Genomic DNA, 21436 nt, shown 5'->3' with positions numbered 1-21436 from the left:
ATGTTCTAAATTATTTTAATCATTTAATTTTGCCGATACAGTTATCAGTTTAAAGCCCTTTTAACAGGTCCACCATATGGTTTACACCAGGCATTTTTTGCTTTGCCCATTCTTTGCCCATTGGTTCCACCAACACTCTTTGCAAAAGCAATGAATTATTTTTCATTAAGAAGAGCAACCTGTGTAATTTAGGGATATTTTGGTACTTCTTAAAATAGTAAATATTAGCATTTGTAATTTAAAAGAATTAGAAGTGTGTGTAGAAATAATGTTTTATGCTAAGCCGCATAAATATAGGCATACTAGCCAAAATACTCATACGCACTTTGTGTTAGCAACCTTTCATATTAGCAGTGGGGTAAGAATTAAAAGGTAGATAAAAATTGTAAGCAATTCTGTAACATGTTTTAAATGCTAATGTCACTTAGGCATTAAATTTTCTTCCTGAAAAATTGAGTAACGTAATTTAAGATGTAGTTGAAAATATAATTGAATTTTTCTGTTGATTAATTTGGTAATATGAATAAAGGAATTCAAGTACTTGATCATATGGTTCTTAATAAACTGTGATAACGTATGTGTTATTATACACTATTTTGTCACAGCTTTTTGATTCCTCCTTAAATGTAATACTCCCTGAAAAAAGTAGTATCTGATTTTTTTTTTTTGCCTCATTTTAACCTCACAGATGGTTATATTTGGTTTTGAATCTTGCAAAGAGGTAATATCTCTGAACTAATTTTTAAAGAATGTCCCCTATTCTGTGCTATTTCTTGGTACTAGAAACTTAGAATTTTTGAGTCTTTGTTGTGTGATAGAATCACATAGATTTCTAGCGTAAGTTCCTAGAGAAAGGCCTGAGTAAAGGAATTATACCCATGTATATAAAATTAGAAGTAAATGGATACAAATATATCAAGTGAATTGTTTTAGTTTTCTTATAAGAATTAGACATAAATGGCTTAGCATTTGCTCACAGTCTGAAGTGTGACTATTTATGATATCTAACTGTAGACAAACCTTGTTCAACGTTCTTGTTAGCTTCTTATGTCTGCTCTGTAGCCTCTGAGTCCATTCTCCTGGCCATAGGAGTGACTGTGTTTTGAAATAATGCCCCTAGAAAGATAACCTCCTTGATAAGTTATTCTGAAGTTAAAAATCAAGTATCATTATATGTTTCATTTGAGATAACTGTCTACGCTTGACAAAAAACATCTGTCTTTTTTTTTCCACATTTAATTTTAAAATGAATATTTTTCCATAGGAGTGAAATGTCAGAATGCAGTTTTCTGTTTGGCTATAGTAATTTGTCATATGACCACTTGCACAAGTCTGGTTAACAAAAAAGGTCATTAGTGATGCAAAATTTTGGAACATTATTATTTAATTCATAACCTTACAAATGAGGTGACCCTCAGCCTACATTCCTTTTTCTCCTTTCCTTTTTGAGATTTATGATTTTTAATGCACACGAAAGATCTCTGCCCTTTTCAAATGTTGCACTTGTGTTGTGTACCTATAGGAGTGAAGTTTAATGAGTGTGGCCTCATTATAAAATTGCAAAATGCATTTGAAAGCCTAAAACTTGGATTCTCCTGTATTATAATTTTATATACAGGATTTGCTCAGTGTGCCCAGTTAAACTCATGATTTTTTCGCGGCTCCAGGAGAGAGTGACTGCTCTTTATACCGCTTTCAACAGCGCTGTCCCCTGAATCCGGCTTTGTCTCTGCAGACGCTGGGTGCGGCTGCTGTTCGGTCGAGAGTTCCCGCTGCAGGACCTCCTGGTGGTCTGGGACGCCCTGTTCGCCGACGGCCTCACCCTGACTTTGGTGGACTACATCTTCGTGGCCATGCTGCTCTTCATTCGAGATGCTCGTAAGTGCTGACGGCCGTGCCGGCACGGCCCAGCGGGCCTGAGTCTGCGAGCTGTGCCTCTCACATGCGCCTGATCTTTTATTTTGAATTACCATGCCTACATTTTTATCATAGGCAGTATATTGGAAGTTTCAGAGGAACATACTAAATATATTTTTTGTGAGTTAACATGTATGTATCAGATGTGGGTAATTTTATCCTGAGAGAATTGGAATATTCTTCAGAACCATTTTTCTAAAGACTTTCCTCCTGCTTTGATCTCCGCATTACACGTATTTGTGAAGCATACATAGAAAAAGCCAGTGTTTCAGATATGTTTAGAGCTCCACCTTCTGACAGGTAGGGAGTATTCAAGAATATTTATCAGAAGATGAGTGCTGTTTTTATAGTATCAACAACTTGCCAATAAAAAATAAATAATTGCATTTAAAGATATTCTAACTTCTTAGTTAAATTTTGACCAGACGTATTTCTCAATGGAGTGCACAGTGGCAGATGTATTCCTGTCTCATAGGATATACCTTCGGGTGCTTGCCTAGCTGGAAAACCTGGACCTGCCCCTTTGGAATAGTCTGATAATCCTCATCTTGAAGAGAAAAGCACAGCATGTTTTAAATTTCAGAATACCTAAAATTGTTTTCCTTTTCAAATGGAAGAGTTCACAAAACCAGATTTGTAAGCCAAAATGTAATTAGGAATGTTTGCACAAAGCAGTGATGAAGTAGGAAATAAAAAACTACTGTAAGACTGGGGCTTTGTCAGAAGGACATGAGCTGTTTGGAGCCATTCATGATCTTGCCTGTTAAATTACTGTGTGGTTCTGTTTGTTCATTAGATTTCAGTTCTGCCAGATGCTGTTGTTATCCCTCTGCTAAAACTAATAATATCTTTAAATTCTAGATTATACCTTTAAAATTCCTCCCAAATTACTGGAATGAATGAATGACAGGAGCACCACATTTCATCCAAAACTTGTAGTTTTATTCTGAGACTTGAAGGTCAAATAGTTTGGGTTTTGACGTACAAAGTAGAAAATTCTTTCTTTCTGATAAGAACATGGAAATCATAAGAGAAAATAATCTGGGAAATAGAGAAGGTTTGGATAGATTTTAGGGAATTTAATGCTAATCTCCCACTGAAAAATACCTCCCACTGATTTTTATAAAATGTAAGTAATGAAAAACAAGATCAGTCCTGAATATTTACTGGAAGGGCTGATGCTGAAGCTGAAATTCCAGTACTTTGGCCACCTGATGCAAAGAACTGACTCATTGGAAAAGACCCTGATGCTGGGAAAGATTGAAGGCGGGAGGAGAAGGGGACGACAGAGGATGAGATGGCTGGATGGCATCACCGACTCAATGGACGTCAGCTTTAGTAAACTCCAGGAGTTGGTGATGGACAGGGAGGCCTGGCGTGCTGCAGTCCACGGGGTCGCAAAGAGTCAGACACGGCTGAGCGACTGAATGGGCTACATGAAAAACAAAAGGAATGAGAAGCCGCCTTTATTTTAAACTTACTTTTGGACGATGTTTTCACAAAATGTTTCAAGCCAGAAAACTGTTGGAATCTATCTTGATTTTCTGTAGTCTTAACTAAATGTTTGCTCCTTCCTTCACTCTTGTACATCACAACCATATTTTTAATCACCATGTTTCCTATTCTAAGAGCTGCTTTTAAAAATTAATTTCAGAAAACTTGGCGATTTGAGACAGCTGAAGCCCTAGTCCATTTTTAAGACCTTATAGAACACATAGACACAAATGAAAAAACGTAGGGGAAATGAAGTTGTTTATTTAAATATAAAGTCCTAGTTATTTTAATTTGCTTGTTTAAATCCATAACAATGGGTGAGATTTCCTAAAAACAGGATGACTATTTATGAAGTATTTAAGGGGCACTGCCCCTGTACTTAGGAAGTTTACCAACTAGTAGGAAACGTTAATTAGTAGAACTATTAATGTTCCCTTGGTGTCTCTAATTTTCTTGAAGAGATCTCTTGTCTTTCCTGTTCTGTTGTTTTTCTCTATTTCTTTGCATTGATCGCTGAGGAACGCTTTCCTATCTCTCTTTGCTATTCTTTGGAACTCTGCATTCAGATGAGTATATCTTTCCTTTTCTCCTTTGCTTTTCGCTTCTCTTCTTTTCACAGCCATTTGTAAGGCGTCCCCAGACAGCCATTTTGCTTTTTTGCATTTCTTTTCCACGGGGATGGTCTTGGTCCCTGTCTCCTGTACAATGTCATGAACCTCCATCCAGAGTTCATCAGGCACTCTGTCTATCAGATCTAGTCCCTTAAATCTATTTCTCACTTCCACTGTATGATCATAAGGGATTTGATTTATGTCATACCTGAATGGTCTAGTGGTTTTCCTACTTTCTTCAGTTTAAGGCTGAATTTGGCAATAAGGAGCTCATGATCTGAGCCACAGTCAGCTCCTAGTCTTGTTTTTGCTAACTGTATAGAGTTTCTCCATCTTTGGCTGCAAACAATATAATCAGTCTGATTTCGGTGCTGACCATCTGCTGATGTCCATGTGTAGAGTCTTCTCTTGTGTTGTTGGAAGAGGGTGTTTGCTATGACCAGTGTGTTCTCTTGGCAAAACTCTATTAGCCTTTGCCCTGCTTCATTCCGTGCTCCAAGGCCAAATTTGCTGTTACTCCAGGTGTTTCTTGACTTCCTACTTTTGCATTCCAGTCCCCTATAATGAAAAGGACATCTTTTTTGGGTGTTCGTTCTAAAAGGTCTTGTAGGTCTTCATAGAACCGTTCAACTTCGGCTTCTTCAGCGTTACTGGTTGGGGCATAGGCCTGGATTACTGTAATATTGAATGGTTTGCCTTGGAAACGAACAGAGATCATTCTGTCATTTTTGAGATTGCATCCAAGTACTGAATTTTGGATTCTTTTGTTGACCATGATGGCTACTCCATTTCTTCTAAGGGATTCCTGCCCACAGTAGTAGATATAAGGGTCATCTGAGTTAAATTCACCTATTCCAGTCCATCTTAGATCACTGATTTCTAGAATGTCTACATTCACTCTTGCCATCTCCGATTTGGGCTCGATAAAGGACAGAAATGGTATGGACCTAACAGAAGCAGAAGATATTAAGAAGAGGTGGCAAGAATACACAGAAGAACTGTACAAAAAAGATCTTCACAACCCAGATAATCACGATGGTGTGATCACTGACCTAGAGCCAGACATCCTGGAATATGAAGTCAAGTGGGCCTTAAAAACATCACTACGAACAAAGCTAGTGGAGGTGATGGAATTCCTGTTGAGCTATTTCAAAACCTGAAAGATGATGCTGTGAAAGTGCTGCACTCAATATGCCAGCAGATTTGGAAAACTCAGCAGTGGCCACAGGACTGGAAAAGGTCAGTCTTCATTCCAATCCCAAAGAAAGGCAATGCCAAAGAATGCTCAAACTACCACACAATTGCACTCATCTCACACGCTAGTAAAGTCATGCTCAAAATTCTCCAAGCCAGGCTTCAGCAATAAGTGAACCGTGAACATCCAGATGTTCAAACTTGTTTTAGAAAATGCAGGGGAACCAGAGATCAAATTGCCAACACCCGCTGGATCATGGAAAAAGCAAGAGAGTTCCAGAAAAACATCTATTTCTGCTTTACTGACTATGCCAAAGCCTTTGACTATGTGGATCACGACAAACTGTGGAAAATTCTGAAAGAGATGGGAATACCAGACCACCTGACCTGCCTCTTGAGAAACCTATATGCAGGTCAGGAAGCAACAGTTAGAACTGACATGGAACAACGGACTGGTTCCAAATAGGAAAAGGAGTACGTCAAGGTTGTATATTGTCACCCTGCTTATTTAACTTATATGCAGAGTACATCATGAGGAACGCTGGGCTAGAAGAAGCACAGGCTGGCATCAAGATTGCCAGGAGAAATATCAATAACCTCAGATATGCAGATGACACCACCCTTATGGCAGAAAGTGAAGAGGAACTCAAAAGCCTCTTGATGAAAGTGAAACAGGAGAGTGAAAAAGTTGGCTTGAAGCTCAACATTCAGAAACTGAAGATCATGGCATCTGGTCCCATCACTTCATGGGAAATAGATGGGGAAACAGTGGAAACAGTGTCAGACTTTATTTTTTTGGGCTCCAAAATCACTGCGGATCCTGATTGCAGCCATGAAGTTAAAAGACGCTTCCTCCTTGGAAGGAAAGTTATGACCAACCTAGATAGGGTATTAAAAAGCAGAGACATTACTTTGCCAACCAAGGTCCGTCTAGTCAAGCCTATGGTTTTTCCCGTGGTCATGTATGGATGTGAGAGTTGGACTGTGAAGAAAGCTGATCGCCGAAGAATTGATGCTTTTGAACTGTGGTGTTGGAAAAGACCCTTGAGAGTTCCTTGGACTGCAAGGCAAGGAGATCCAGCCAGTCCATTCTAAGGTAGATCAATCCTGGGTGTTCATTGGAAGGACTGATGCTGAAGCTGAAACTCCAATACTTTGGCCCTCTCATGCGATGAGTTGACTCACTGGAAAAGACTCTGATGCTAGGAGGGATTTGGGGCGGGAGGAGACGGGGACGACCGAGAATGAGATGGCTGGATGGCATCACTGACTCGATGGACATGAGTTTAAGTGAACTCCGGTAGTTGGTGATGAACAGGGAGGCCTGGCGTGCTGTGGTTCGTGGGGTCACGGAGAGTCGGACACGACTGAGCGACTGAACTGAACTGAGACCAGTAATAGAGGAACCAGTAGGACAAAGTCTAGTGGAAAATGGGTACTTGAAGACTGATGTTTCTGGCCCTGCGATCGAGGGATGGTGAGGCAGCAGGAGGGTTCAGGAGAGGCACCAGGTCCCCCTCTGGCCAGCTGTGTGACTGGAGAGAATGCTATAGATGAAGGTGAGTGAAATGAGCGGTCTGCAGCACGAACGGAGAAGCTCGGAAGAGACAGCTCAGTGAGGGGGGGGGTGTGTGTTTTCACAAGCTCCCTGGTTTCCTGAGAGTGCAAAGGGAGAGTGACGTGCAGGTTTGAGGGTGAAGGAGTCAGGAAGGAGATCCTGATGAGAATCCTTGCCCTGGAGGTGACAGGAAGCCACTGAGAGGGCCAGAGCCGCGGTGTGGGCAGTTTCTGGCTCTCTGGCTGCAGTGTGGACTAGACTAGAGGCAGACAGGACTGGAGCACGGAAATCCGATAAAAGGTCATGACCACGGTCCAGCGGGGAGTGGCGAATTAAAGAAGTCTTCAGAACTGAAGTCAGCATGATTTGGTGATTAAACCAAACTGGTGAGGGAGAACAGGAAGTGAACAGTGAGCCCCAGCTGGGAGAGCCAAGTGGCCAGGTCGTCTGTCTGACCCAGAAAGGAAAGTTGAGGATTAGCAGGTTTTCAGAATGGATATGACTGTGTTTCAGCTATGTTGAATTTGAGAGGTCTGTAAGAAATTGAGGCTTCCTAGGTGGCACTAGTGGTAAAGAACTTGCCTACAAATGCAGGAGACATAAAAGGCATGGGTTCGATCCCTGGGTCAGGAAGATCCTCTGAAGAAGGGAATGCCACTCCAGTATTCTTGCCTGGGAAATTATGGGCAGAGGAGCCTGGTGGGCTACAGTCCATGGAGTTGCAAAGAGTCCAACATGACTGAAGCAACTTAGCATGCTTAGAAAATCAATATATGAGGAATGGAAAAGAAAATTCACTGTCAGTATCAAGGCTGCAGATTTATTTTTGCAAACAGTGTTTGTTATAACCACAGCAGTGGATGCGTTCTCCCAGGAGAATAGAGGGACCATATATTCGCAGTCTGTATGGAACAATCTTAGTTCTATACGATCACTATTGAAGAGTAATAATTATTAACGCTGCCTTCTTGCACTCTCAAAGGCACCCCATGAAGATCTTAGGAATTCCATGGTCAGTTTACCTAGGGTGGATGCTCGCAGAAAGAGGAAAATGGGTAAAGGTGTTTCATATCAGTGTTCAAGAGGCACCAGGAAAGGAAGAGCTTGTGTTGTAACGTCTGAAAACTGTTCTATAGAGTCAGGGACGTACCGGGTCAGCAGTGCAGAGGTAGAGTCAGGTAAGGCTGCGAAAGTCCACCGTAATCTCCCAGAACTGTTCTGAGTCAGGGAGGTACTGGGTCAGGAGTGCAGAGGTACAGTCAGATAAGGCCGGGAAAGTCCAGCTGTGGAGGGAGGAACAGTCATTGGAGACCTTTGCCCCAGTGGGCTCCATGGACTGGGGGAGCGGAAGCTGGGTTCGGGTGGGTTGTTGAGTGACTGTACAGCTCAGAACTGCAACAGCCTCTTTTACATTCCTTTTGTCTGATGTACAGATTACACTTTCAACTAAAAGTCAGCTAAACGAAAAAGAATGCAGAGAGCATGTGCAGAGTAATCTTTTTAGAAAGTCCACAGGGAAGGGAAGACAGCAGTCATAGGTAGAGGTCAGTGGAGGGCAAGGAAGGTTTTGACGGCTGCCTATAGAGGGATCCGGTCCCAGCTCCCAGCGGTGTGGCGAGCTCACGGAGAGGGTGCTTCTCAAGCCAGTCCGAGCTTCTCCTTCAGAGATTAGTGCTGGTATTTCACTCCTGTTCCGTGAAGAGGATTTGTTATTGAAAGTTTCATTGTTTATTACTGGTTCTGTACACCGCCGCCTCCACTCCCCATGGAGCAACCGGAGTTTGCCTGTCTTGGTGGACCTCTGCATCCCAGCATATAGAACTGGGCCCAGTGCATGGCAATCCTCCTGACACATGTTTTTATGGGGAAATAACCGAAGAAACAAGGGCCTAGAGGCATGGCATGATATCAGGAGTCCTGTGGAAGGAGGTACCGAGCAGGTCAGAAGTAGGCCAGTTTCTAGGAGACAGTGGTTGGCAGGGTTCCTCAGTTCCTGATAAAGGATGAAACCCGCTGTCTGTGTGAACAGGGTGGGCAGGGCTGGGACCGCGAGGTGTTGGCGGGGTGGCTGCCCAGGAACTAGCGCAAGCCCCGTGAGCTGTCAGGGAGCCTGTGGGGACACCCTGGGCAGTGGCGCCCGCGATGCTTGAGGGGCAGGGTGAACAGCGATCTGGGCTTCACGCTAGGCCCACACCCAGCTGCAGGGAGGCAGGAGGGTGGGGGTGCTGAGTGCACGGTAAGGGAGCAGGTTAGGAGAGAGGGAAGGAAGCGGGGCACGGAAGACCGCCAGGACATCAGAGCCTCAGAGGGTTACAGGGAGTGTAAAACCATCAGAGCTGAGCCTATCAGAGGGTGGACAAGAGGCGAACAGCGATCCAGGCTTCACGCTAGGCCCACACCCAGCTGCAGGGAGGCAGGAGGGTGGGGGTGCTGAGTGCACGGTTAAGGGAGCAGGTTAGGAGAGAGGGAAGGAAGCGGGGCGCGGAAGACCGCCAGGACATCAGAGCCTCAGAGGGTTACAGGGAGTGTAAAACCATCAGAGCTGAGCCCATCAGAGGGTGGACATCAGAGCCTCAGAGGGTTACAGGGAGTGTAAAACCATCAGAGCTGAACCCATCAGAGCCTCAGAGGATTGCAGGGGGCATGCAGAGCTAAAGCACCAGAGGGGTTGGGCGGATAGGAGGGCATGGAGCAGGTTGGGGTGTGACCCGGCCGGTCAGTCTGTGAAGGGCAGGGAAGTCGCTGAGGAGACCCTGGGATCGGGAGGATGGGGAAGGAGCTGTGATTCTGGTTTGGGCCTCCAGGGACACTTTGTAGAGAACCCTGGTAGGAAACGGTGTAGAAGCAGCACAGTGAGCCTGGCACGGAGCTGTCAGATCAGTGCAGAAGAGCATCGCTCATGTATTCAATGCATCAACCAAAGGGAGACACGAGCCGGAGGGGGCCCGCGTGGGGAGCGGGGGCGGTGCTGAGGGGCGGCCCTGCCTCCTGGGAGGGTCCGAACTCGGGGAGGCGGAGCCGAGCATTCCGGACCTACGCCTCTGCGGGTGTCCTTCCCTCTGCTGGACCCTGACTTGTGGCGCCCAGCCCAGGGCCCCGGGGTGCTCGTGCCCCTGGCCACCCAGCCGTTCTCAAGACCACTCGCCGGAACCTTGGAAGGGAGCAGCGCCATGCAAGGCTCCTGGCGCCTTACGCGTCTTTGGGAGCCTAGGCGCTGTGTTTGAAGCTCCGTGTTGCTCTAGAAGAAACTAAAAGGCCTTCAGTGACTGCACAGCTCCTCGAGGCCCACGCCTCCTGGGATCAGGGGGGCTGGGGAGCGCCGGTGACCCCCTGATGCTGTTCAGATACCGATTAGGCGTGTGCTTCTGCGTCAAGGGTGTCTAGCCTTCCTCATCTTCTCAAAGGAGCGTGTCACACCCCCACAAACCAGTTAAGATGCACTGCATAGTCCCAAGGCTGACTTTACAAGCTCAGGTAATGAGGCCTGTTGTGGAGTGAAGTTTAGCCCCGCAGAAGATGTGCTGGCAGTCTTAACCCCTAGCACTCCAGAGGGTGACCTTGCTTGGTGATGGATGGTTGCAGATGGGATTGGTTAGGATGCGGTCCCACTGCAGCAGGCGGGACTCTGACGTAGGAGGACTGGCGTCCTGGTAAGAAGGTGATGGTTTGGACACAAACGCACAGAGAGGAGACAGTGTGAGGATTTCCGGGAGAGTAGCGCCCATGCAGGCAGGGCAGAGATTGAAGTGACGCACACCAAGGCGAGGCAAGGGTTTCCAGCAGTTACCAGAGACAGCGAGAAAAGCCCGGAAGAGATTTTCCTGGGAGCCCTCAGGAGGAACGCACCCTGCCAACGCGGGAGGCCCCAAGAGCCAGGGAGGTCCCTCCCCATGGATAGGAGAGGGACCAGGGCCCTGCCCACCTTGATTCGGACTTCCGGACTCCGGCACTGTTAGTGCATTTCTATGGTTCTCTACCATCCAGTACTTAGTTAAGCAGCCCTAGCAAGTTAATCCGGTGCCCTTGACAGTCAAGGGGTTGGAAATAGCCACACTCGGTCTGCGGGGTTAGATATCAGCACCCTTGCTTAATGCTCTTTCTACTCATTTCACCGTCAGCATCTCATATTTAATTTTTAGCAAAAGTATTCTTTTAAGTTTCTTTATTCACCTTGAACAAAGCTTTCGTTCTCTTTGAATGTTAGAGAACTGTAATACAACCACTTAACAAATTCTAGATAAATCTTACAACCAACATGTTCTTTATGAGGCCTCAGAGATGGAACCGATCCTCCATGTTTAGGCAGGCTGGTCCTCACATCACCATTTCCTTATCTCAGACACTGCTGCTGCTAAGTCACTTCAGTCGTGTCCGACTCTGTGTGACCCCATAGACGGAAGCCCACCAGGCTCCCCCGTCCCTGGGATTCTCCAGGCAAGAACACAGGACTGGGTTGCCATTTCCTTCTCCAATGTGTGAAAGTGAAAAGTGAAAGTGAAGTTGCTCAGTCGTGTCCAACCCATAGCGACCACACGGACTGCAGCCTACCAGGCTCCTCCATCCATGGGATTTTCTAGGCAAGAGTACTGGAGTGGCTTGCCATTCATTGCCTTCTCCGATCTCAGATGCTACCCAGATTTTATTAAGTAAAAGTAAAATTGCACATTGAAAAAAAAAAAGCAATATGAATATCACCTGCAGAGATTTTTAAATTTAACCTTTGAGATGATGTCAAATGGCTGCTCTTCAAACAAAACTTTTGCTTTACCAAAGATGCATAGTAGAATGATTGTAGATTGTTCCCAAATATTTTAATCATTTTTACTTTCTTATGTGTTATAAGAAGTGCCTTGTGGATTGTTTGCTGAATTATGTGGATGAAGATTACATGCAGATGTAAAGGTGAGGAATAAGGAAATGTAATCATGAACCATTCCTCCTATAATAGTTTAAAACAGCCCTGCTCTCATGACTGGAGAGGGAAATGGCCACCCACTCCAGTGTTCTTGCTTGGAGAATCCCAGGGACAGAGGAGCCTGGTGGGCTGCTGTCTATGGGTCGCACAGAGTCGGACACGACTGAAGTGACTTAGCAGTAGCAGCAGCTCTCATCACACTTTTTTTTTAATTTTTACTGACTGAGTTCATACTCTGAGTCACTCATGTGGTCCCCTCCTTCTCCTGGCCTCAGCTCCCTAGATCTTGCTTCTCTTTTCACACCTGGGACATAGAAGCTTTTCCCTCAACCCTCCTGGATCATCCCGGCCCCCTCTGACCTCCCGCGTCTGCAGCCCTGTGAGATTTCAGTCAGGGCCACTCAGTAACACATGCACTGTCCTTCTGTTCCTCCCTGTGCGCGTCCCTGTGCCACCTGGGAGAGGTGGAACTCACAGTGCAGGGAAATCCCGTCCTCTCAGCTCCTCGGCTCCTCAGGACCAAGGCCGATGTTGGGGTTCTTACCTGCCCCTTGAGGCATTTGAATCTGCCTCTGCTCAGTTAGGCCGTTGGTGACCTCACACGGGAGGGCGCTCTCGAGCCCGGGGCGACGTGGATCCCTGTGCCGCCATTGCTAAGAGAACAGGTGCCGGCAGCTCTCTTCAGCTTGGCTCTTTTAAAGGAAGCATTGTCTACTTTTAAATTAAATACTAAAATTTGCTGCATCTTTTCTTTATTTAAATTTTATTTTATTTTTACTAGTGTCAAAGGAAAACATTTTCTTTAATTTATAAAGTAACATACCTTTTATTTGTCCTGCAAATGGTATTAATAGCTAAAACACTATATTCAAATCCATTTAGCAGTAAACTTTCCTAACCAGAAAGTATCTCACAAATGTTTATTGTCTCTCTTAATTAACTCTCTGCCTGAACACTTTGTAAATGGAAAAGTTTCCTCTTGCACTGGTGCCCACTCCCTGCCTTGTTTTTAGCCAGCACTGTAATCTTTCTGCAGCCATCTCCTCAGTCATTTCTTGGCCCAGCCTGGAGTGACAGTTATGTCCTCTTCACGGTTTAAAACATTGCATCTTTTTATTTCATTTTAGGTCTCCCCTTCCTCCTCAGCCTTTATCTGTCTGCCAGTGTTTCCATCTGTCCTACCCTAGAATTTCTGTTTCTCTGTTTTCTCGTTAAAAGCATGTTCAACATTATACTGATGTCAAAATGCACTTTATTTCAACTACAAATTGAATGTATTTTGTCTTCTCTGGAAAAGCTTGTAAAGCTTTTCAATGGAAGCCTTTGGGAAGTAGAAATAAAGACTCTCCCAAATCACATAGTGTTGTGCCTCAGAGTTTGTACCAAAGCACAAATTAGGGTCTTATTTTTGAAGGAATGTTGAAGCAGCTGCTGACAACCAGCTCTCTTCCTGCTCAGACAGTAAATATTGACCATCTCAGATGTAGATATTAACATACCCTTTGGATTATAAAAGTGTCATTTGTATTACTTTATGTTTTATAATAGTTTTTAGATCTTCTCTGTTTCACTGACATAGGCTGATATACCAGAATAACATATTGCCTTTTTTTTTTGTTCAGATTTTTGAATAAAACAGACGTTATTTTTTAGAGAATTTTTCAGCTCACTGCAAAATTGAGTGGAAAGTACAGAGAGTTTCCCATAGCCTGTCACCCACCTGCACACAGCGCCCACTGTGCCGCCCGCGTCCCTCACCAGAGCAGCCGCGTCGTGACCACGGGCACGTCGTCGCGCCCGAAGGCCGGAGTTTGCTCTCAGGCTGCTCTCGGTCCTGGACTTGCAGTGGGCGTGGCCGCTGTGTGATGCTGGGTGTCCTCCACTGTAGTAGGATGCGGTGTGTTTCCCTGCCCTGAAGGCCCTCCCCGCTGCACCTGTTCTTCCCCGTCTCCCTTCTAAGCCAGGAACCCATCGGGGAGGCGGAGAGGCCAGGGCTGGAGGAGTACTGTGCGCTCAGTCCCTGCGCGTAAAGGGTCTTCGTGATTTCCCCCCTGCCCCCACCGGGAGGTCTTGGCAGAGACATCTGAAGAGGACCACTGCCCAGTGCCTCAGATGAAGAGATCTAACGTAAATACACAGAAGGTCATTACCAGAGAGTTGGCCTGAGAACTTGATTGCAGCGCCTTTCGAGGAGTCCAGTTTACCAGCTCTGCACCAGGCCACTGTGGGGAGGGCAGTTTGCTCGTGAGGCCTGTCAGCGGAAGCCTTTGCTTTTAGGGTTCTTCAGAGAAAAAGAACCAGTAGAATATATACTTATAGAGAGGGACAAAAGAGAAGACTCCTTACAGGAGGTGACTGGCACAGTTGGCCTGGGAGCCCCACAATCCTCCATGTGTGATCTGGGAACCAGGAAAGCCAGTGGCATAATTTAGCCCAAATCTGAAGGCCTGAGAAGCAGCGGCTGCTGGTGTAAGTGCCAGGATCCCAGGCCTGAGACCCCGGAGCTCCAGTATCAGGGGCAGGAGAAATGGACCTCCCAGCTCCAGAAGAGAAGGAACCCACGTTCTCTGCTTGCCATTCCATCAGCCTCCTGCACACAGGATGGTGCCCACTCCCTGGCGACGCTGGGTCCCTTCACTCGGTCCGCTGAGTCCAGGGCTCATCTCTCCCAGCCGCACACTCACAGGCAGGCCCGGAAATAACGTTTTAACAGCTATCTGGGCATGCTTTAGACCAGTCAAGTTGGATGCATAAAGTTAACTATCCTGCCTTTCTACTTGCCTGTCTGTGGTCAGGCATGGAAAACATACGGCTGTCTTCCAAAACAGCTATTCAGTTCAGTTCAGTCGCTCAGTCGTGTCCGACTCTCCGCGACCCCATGAATCACAGCACGCCAGGCCTCCCTGTCCATCACCAACTCCCGGAGTTCACTCAAACTCGTGTCCACAGAGTCGGTGATGCCATCCAGCCATCTCATTCTCGGTTGTCCCCTTCTCCTCCCGCCCCCAACCTTTCCCAGCATCAGAGTCTTTTCCAGTGAGTCAACTCGTCGCATGAGGTGGCCAAAGTATTGGAGTTTCAGCTTTAGCATCAGTCCTTCCAATGAACACCCAGGATCGATCTCCCTTAGAATGGACTGGTTGGATCTCCTTGAGGTACAAGGGACTCTCAAGAGTCTTCTCCAACACCACAGTTCAAAACAGCTATACCACTTTGCATTCCCACCAGCAAGGCAGTAAAATTCTTGTTGTTCTGCATTGATCCTAGCATCGATGGTGTCAGTGTTTTGGGTTTGGGGCATTCTCCTGTGTCACATTTTCATTTTAGCTCTAGGAATAGAGATATGAAGAGAGAATTATTTTCCTAGTCAAATTCTATTCCATGTTCAAAATTAATAGTTGATACCCCATTCTGGCCTTCTATGAAACTAAGGTAAGGTAAGGTGAAGTCGCTCAGTCGTGTCTGACTCTGCAACCCCATGGACTGTAGCCTACCAGGCTCTTCCATCCATGGAATTTTCCAGGCAAGAGTACTGGAGAGGGTTGCCATTTCCTTCTCCAGGGGATCTTCCCAACCCAGGGATCGAACCCAGGTCTCCCACGTTGTAGGCAGACGCTTTACCATCTGAGCCACTAGGGAAGTTCCCTATGAAACTAAAGAAGTGGTCTTATATCCTGGTACCATAATCTTAACCTTCCATGTACTTACTCCTGTTCCACAGTTTTCCGTTGCCCTAGAAAGCAATATGACAGGTGGATTTAGGAGCTCTAGGGACGGGGGAGCCTGGTGGGCTTCCGTCTAGGGGGTCACACAGAGTCGGACACGACTGAAGTGACTTAGCAGCAGCAGCAGCAGCAGGACACCTTTTATGGGCAGAAGCCAGCAAACTTGCATGCATCGCTGGACTCTTACCCAGGAGTCGTCAAGCTTCCATGCCCCTGTGTTGCTACCAAAGGAGAATGCAGAGTCCTGCAGGGCGACAGGGGCCGTGCTCTCTGGCACAGAGAGAAAGGGCGGTGAGATCTTTGCCCCCAGCTGCTTAGTTCCCCATTTCCCCACGCAGGTGCCTCCCCGCCGAGATTCTTCCTTTCCTTCAGCTCACGTGCCCATGTGCTCAGTAGTAGTGTCACTAAAACAACAAGGATATCAGATACGAGATGTTGTATTAAGGTCCTGCATTTGCCTTCTTTGCTCCTGAGACCCTATTGAAATAGCACAAACCTATAGGATGCAGAGAATTAGGAATAAACTTATGGCGGCTTTGGAAGCAGGAAAACAGATGGGTGAGTGGTAACTGACTTAGCATGTCCAGGAAAATTCAAAACTGATCACGGGAGAGCCCAGGAGTGACCCGTACAATTCAAACTGATCACGGGAGAGCCCGGGAGTGACCCATAAAATTCAAACTGATCACGGGGAGAGCCCGGGAGTAACCCGTAAAATTCAAACTGATCACGGGGAGAGCCCGGGAGTGACCCGTAAAATTCAAAACTGATCACGGGAAAGCCCGGAGTGACCCGTACAATTCAAACTGATCACGGGGAGAGCCCGGAGTGACCCGTACAATTCAAACTGATCACGGGAGAGCCCGGGAGTGACCCATAAAATTCAAACTGATCACGGGGAGAGCCTGGAGTGACCCGTACAATTCAAACTGATCACGGGAAAGCCCGGAGTGACCCGTAAAATTCAAAACTGATCACGGGGAGAGCCCGGGAGTGACCCGTAAAATTCAAACTTATCACGGGAAAGCCCGGGAATGACCCGTAAAATTCAAACTGATCACGGGAGAGCCCAGGAGTGACCCGTACAATTCAAAACTGATCATGGGAGAGCCCGGAAGTGACCCGTACAATTCAAACTGATCACGGGGAGAGCCCGGAGTGACCCGTACAATTCAAACTGCTCACGGGGAGAGCCCGGGAGTGACCCGTACAATTCAAACTGCTCACGGGGAGAGCCCGGAGTGACCCGTACAATTCAAAACTGATCACGGGGAGAGCCCGGGAATGACCCGTACAATTCAAAACTGATCACGGGAAAGCCCGGGAGTGACCCGTAAAATTCAAACTGATCACGGGGACCCATAATTCAAAACTGATCACGGGGAGAGCCCGGGAGTGACCCGTAAAATTCAAACTGATCACGGGGACCCGTAATTCAAAACTGATCACGGGGAGAGCCCGGGAGTGACCCGTAAAATTCAAACTGATCACGGGGACCCGTAATTCAAAACTGATCACGGGGAGAGCCCGGGAGTGACCCGTAAAATTCAAACTGATCACGGGGAGAGCCCGGGAGCGACCCGTACAATTCATAACTGATCACGGGAAAGCCCGGGAGTGACCCGTAAAATTCAGACTGATCACGGGAAAGCCCGGGAGTGACCCGTACAATTCAAACTGATCACGGGGAGAGCCCGGGAGTGACCCGTACAATTCAAACTGATCACGGGGAGAGCCCGGGAGTGACCCGTAAAATTTCCAGAAGTGTGGAAATTGGCAGTGCTAGGCACTTCTGGAAGTTGGTAAGAGGAGGGAAAACGTTAAGACTGAACAGTGAGAACTGGTTGAAAGTCTAAGGAGCAGACATGCAGATCTCCAGCCTTCAGGGTTTGCCCTCTGTGGACAGTGTAGTGAAGGGGGTCTGAGCCAGGCCCCGGGGAATTTCAGTGACCTTGAACGGCTGGCCTTCTTTCTCAGGACGTTGAAGCTAGTTTGTCTCCCTCTAGGAAGAGTTTGGGAGAATGTTCCCTGAAGGAATCTAGTTAGCACGAGAGAAAAGGCTCGGCTGTTCCGAGTGACCTTGGTCAACCCTCAGCATTTACAGACCCAGGCACCCATGCGCACACACCTGGCTTCAAGACACCTTTATACTGCCCCACGCCTACACGGGGGCAGGGAGCCCCCAGACCACGCATCTGAGGAGAGCAGCAGAACGAAAGCAGAGATTTAAAAAGAGCAGCCAGGAAAAGACCAGTTTGGAGGCCACAGAGCCTTTGCAGGAGGGGAGAACACTTCTCAGAGAGCTGGGAAATACATAATTCAAAGGAAAAATTAATTAAAAATTAAAATGTCATAAAAATGGGTGTCTGGAATAAAAGAGTGGAAAACCGTCTCAGAAAGCAGCGCATGGAGCAGTGAGGAAGTAAAGACCATTAAGAGGACCAGGCCAGAGGCCTCTTAAAAGGAGGAGGAGTAACAAACTCAAAACGGAGGGCAGGAGGGAGGAAGTCATCAGGGACAGCGAGGCGCCTCTGCTTGAGCACAGGCAGGAGTCTGCAGAGTGAAAGGGCCCGTTACGCATGAAAACAGGTGGAAACCAAGGTGCTCATCATCAGTTTACAGGGCAAGACTGCAGGAGAAGAGAGCACAGACCACGGAGGGGTCAGCGACTGAGGTGGTCTCAGGGTGTCCAGCTGGAAACCGGGAAACTCTCAAGCAGTGGCACCAGTGTCCTGAGGGGAGAATGTTCCCAGCCTGGAGAAGTCTGCCTCACCAGACTGTTAACTAATGTCCACATCTTTCAGACGGGTTTTAAGAAATTCATCTCGGGAGCGTAGAGCACTTGAGGGATGTGCTCCAGCAAACTGGGGGCGTGACTCGAGAAAGACGCAGCTCAGTGCCCTGGGGATAGGAGCACAGGCAAGAGGTGAAGGGCGTCCTCAGCTAGGGGCAGACCCGGGGCCTCGTGAGCAGTTTCCTCAGGAGGAAAGGGGGACTGACGGAACCTCTAGGGGTTTTCTAAGGATTAAGAGGAGATGCATATGACTGTGGGAGCATTAGCTTAATGCTGACTGCGTACATGAGTGTACACTGTCAGTCACAAGTGACGTCTGAGCGCTGGAAGCAGTGAGAGCCCTCCAAAGTGAAGGGGCGAGCCCCGGGCGAAGGGCACGCCCGTGCAGCTTCAGCTGCTTGTGGCCATGCGGGAATGCCCGACCAGGGTTACCAGCTCCTAAGACTTTTATGAAATCCCTATTTTCCTGAGAAGCATTCTCATTTTTAAATATCAAGAACTGATCAAAAATTTTGTAAATACTGCCAGTTAAATAGTTCTCCAGCTGGATTTAGCCCACAATCTGCCAGACTACAGCCTCTTTCATTCTACAAGCTTCTGTGATTTCCATCACAGTGAGTTTGTGAGGACAGAAGCCTCCAAACTTTCCCACTTGTTGACTAGCACAACCGACAACTCCCTAGAGTATGATGACTGTCCGCCTCAGACATGGTGGTTACTGGGTTCTGTGTCCATCCAGCAGGCAGGGCATCCCCAGTGGCTCAGACGGTAAAGAATCTGCCTGTGGTGCGGTAGTTCAGTTCAGTTCAGTTCAGTCACTCAGTCGTGTCCGACTCTTTGCAACCCCATGAATCACAGCACGCCAGGCCTCCCTGTCCATCACCAACTCCCAGAGTTCACTCAGACTCATGTCCAGAGAGTCGGTGATGCCATCCAGCCATCTCATTCTCGGTCGTCCCCTTCTCCTCCCGCCCCCAACCTTTCCCAGCATCAGTCTTTTCCAGTGAGTCAACTCGTCGCATGAAGTGGCCAAAGTATTGCAGTTTCAGCTTCAACATCAGTCCCTCCAATGAACACCCAGGATCGATCTCCCTTAGAATGGACTGGTTGGATCTCCTTGCAGTACAAGGGACTCTCAAGAGTCTTCTCCAGCACCACAGTTCAAAAGCATCAATTCTTCGGCGATCAGCTTTCTTCACCGTCCAACTCTCACATCCATACATGACCACGGGAAAAACCATAGCCTTGACTAGATGGACCTTTGTTGGCAAAGTAATGTCTCTGCTTTTTAATATATTATCTAGGTTGGTCATAACTTTCCTTCCAAGGAGGAAGCGTCTTTTAATTCAATGGCTGCAGTCAGCATCTGCAGTGATTTTGGAGCCCAAAAAAATAAAGTCTGACACTGTTTCCACTGTTTTTCCATCTATTTCCCATGAAGTGATGGGACCAGATGCCATGATCTTTGTTTTCTGAATGTTGAGCTTCAAGCCAACCTTTTCACTCTCCTCTTTCACTTTCATCAAGAGGCTTTTGAGTTCCTCTTCACTTTCTGCCATAAGGGTAGTGTCATCTGCATATCTGAGATTATTGATATTTTTCCCAGCAATCTTGATTCCAGCTTGTGCTTCTTCCAGCCCAGCGTTCCTCATGATGTACTCTGCATATAAGTTAAATAAGCAAGGTGACAATATGCAGCCTTGACGTACTCCTTTTCCTATTTGGAACCAGTCTGTTCCATGTACAGTTCTGACTGTTGCTTCCTGACCTGCATACAGGTTTCTCAAGAGGCAGGTCAGGTGGTCTGGGATTCCCATCTCTTTCAGAATTTTCCACAGTTTGTCGTGATCCACACAGTCAAAGGCTTTGGCATAGTCAATGAAGCAGAAATAGATGCTCTTCTGGAACTCTCTTGCTTTCTCCATGATCCAGCGGGTGTTGGCAATTTGATCTCTGGTTCCTCTGCCTTTTCTAAAACCTGCTTGAGCATCTGGGAGTTCACGGTTCACATATTGCTGAAGCCTGACTTGGAGAATTTTGAGCATGACTTTACTAGTGTGTGAGATGAGTGCAATTGTGTGGTAGTTTGAACATTCTTTGGCATTGCGTTACTTTGGGATTGGAATGAAGACTGACCTTTTCCAGTCCTGTGGCCACTGCTGAGTTTTCCAAATTTGCTGGCATATTGAGTGCAGCACTTTCACAGCATCATCTTTCAAGATTTGAAATAGCTCAACTGGAATTCCATCACCTCCACTAGCTTTGTTCGTAGTGATGCTTTCTAAGGCCCACTTGACTTCACATTCCAAGATGTCTGGCTCTAGGTCAGTGATCACGTTATCGTGACTATCTTCGTCGTGAAGATCTTTTTTGTACAGTTCTTCTGTGTATTCTTGCCACCTCTTCTTAATATCCTCCGCTTGTTAGGTCCATACCATTTCTGTCGTTTATCAAGCCCATCTTTGCATGAAATGTTCCCTTGGAATCTCTCATTTTCTTGAAGAGATCTCTTGTTTTTCCTATTCTGTTGTTTTCCTCTATTTCTTTGCATTGATCACTGAGGAAGGCTTTCTTATCTCTCCTTGCTATTCTTTGGAACTCTGCATTCAGATGCTTATATCTTTCCTTTTCTCCTTTGCTTTTCACTTCTCTTCTTTTCACAGCTATTTGTAAGGCCTCCTCAGACAGCCATTTGCTTTTTTGCATTTCTTTTCCATGGGGATGGTCTTGGTCCCTGTCTCCTGTACAATGTCACGAACCTCCGTCCAGAGTGCGGGAGACTGGGGTTCAATCCCTGGGTCTGGAAGATGCGCTGGAGAAGGGCAAGGCAACCCACTCCAGTATTCTTGCCTGGAGAATACCATGGACAGAGGGGCCTGGCTACAGTCCATGGGATCTCAAAGCATCAGACATGACTGAGTGACTCAGTTCAGTTCAGTCGCTCAGTTGTGTCCAGCTCTTTGCGACCCCATGAATCATAGCACGCCTGGCCTCCCTGTCCATCACCAACTCCTGGAGTGCACTCAAACTCATGTCCATCAAGTTGGTTATGCCATCCAGCCATCTCATCCTCTGTCGCCCCCTTCTCCTCCTGCCCTCAATCCCTCCCAGCATCAGACTCTTTTCCAGTGAGTCAAATCTTCGCATGAGGTGGCCAAAGTATTGGAGTTTCAGCTTCAGCATCAGTCCTTCCAAACGGCACCCGGGACTGATCTCCTGTAGGATGGA

At 46.9% G+C, this 21436-nt stretch overlaps 1 protein-coding gene across 17 annotated transcripts in view; it reads left to right on the top strand.

The window, feature by feature from the left end:
• Positions 1-21436, top strand: part of TBC1D5 (TBC1 domain family member 5) — a 623629-nt gene that overhangs the window by 446676 nt on the left and 155517 nt on the right. For all 17 annotated transcript variants that reach the window (XM_088835359.1, XM_088835371.1, XM_055416924.2 and 14 more), the window contains one exon: positions 1736-1878. In XM_088835359.1, the coding sequence (XP_088691485.1) occupies positions 1736-1878 (143 nt within the window). The remainder of the gene's footprint in view (positions 1-1735; positions 1879-21436) is intronic.

Source organism: Moschus berezovskii, chromosome 1 (assembly GCF_049115385.1).
Source record: "Moschus berezovskii isolate FMDL1 chromosome 1, NW_MosBer_1.0, whole genome shotgun sequence".
Lineage (NCBI taxonomy): Eukaryota > Metazoa > Chordata > Mammalia > Artiodactyla > Moschidae > Moschus > Moschus berezovskii.
This window is presented reverse-complemented; position numbering and strand designations above follow the sequence as displayed.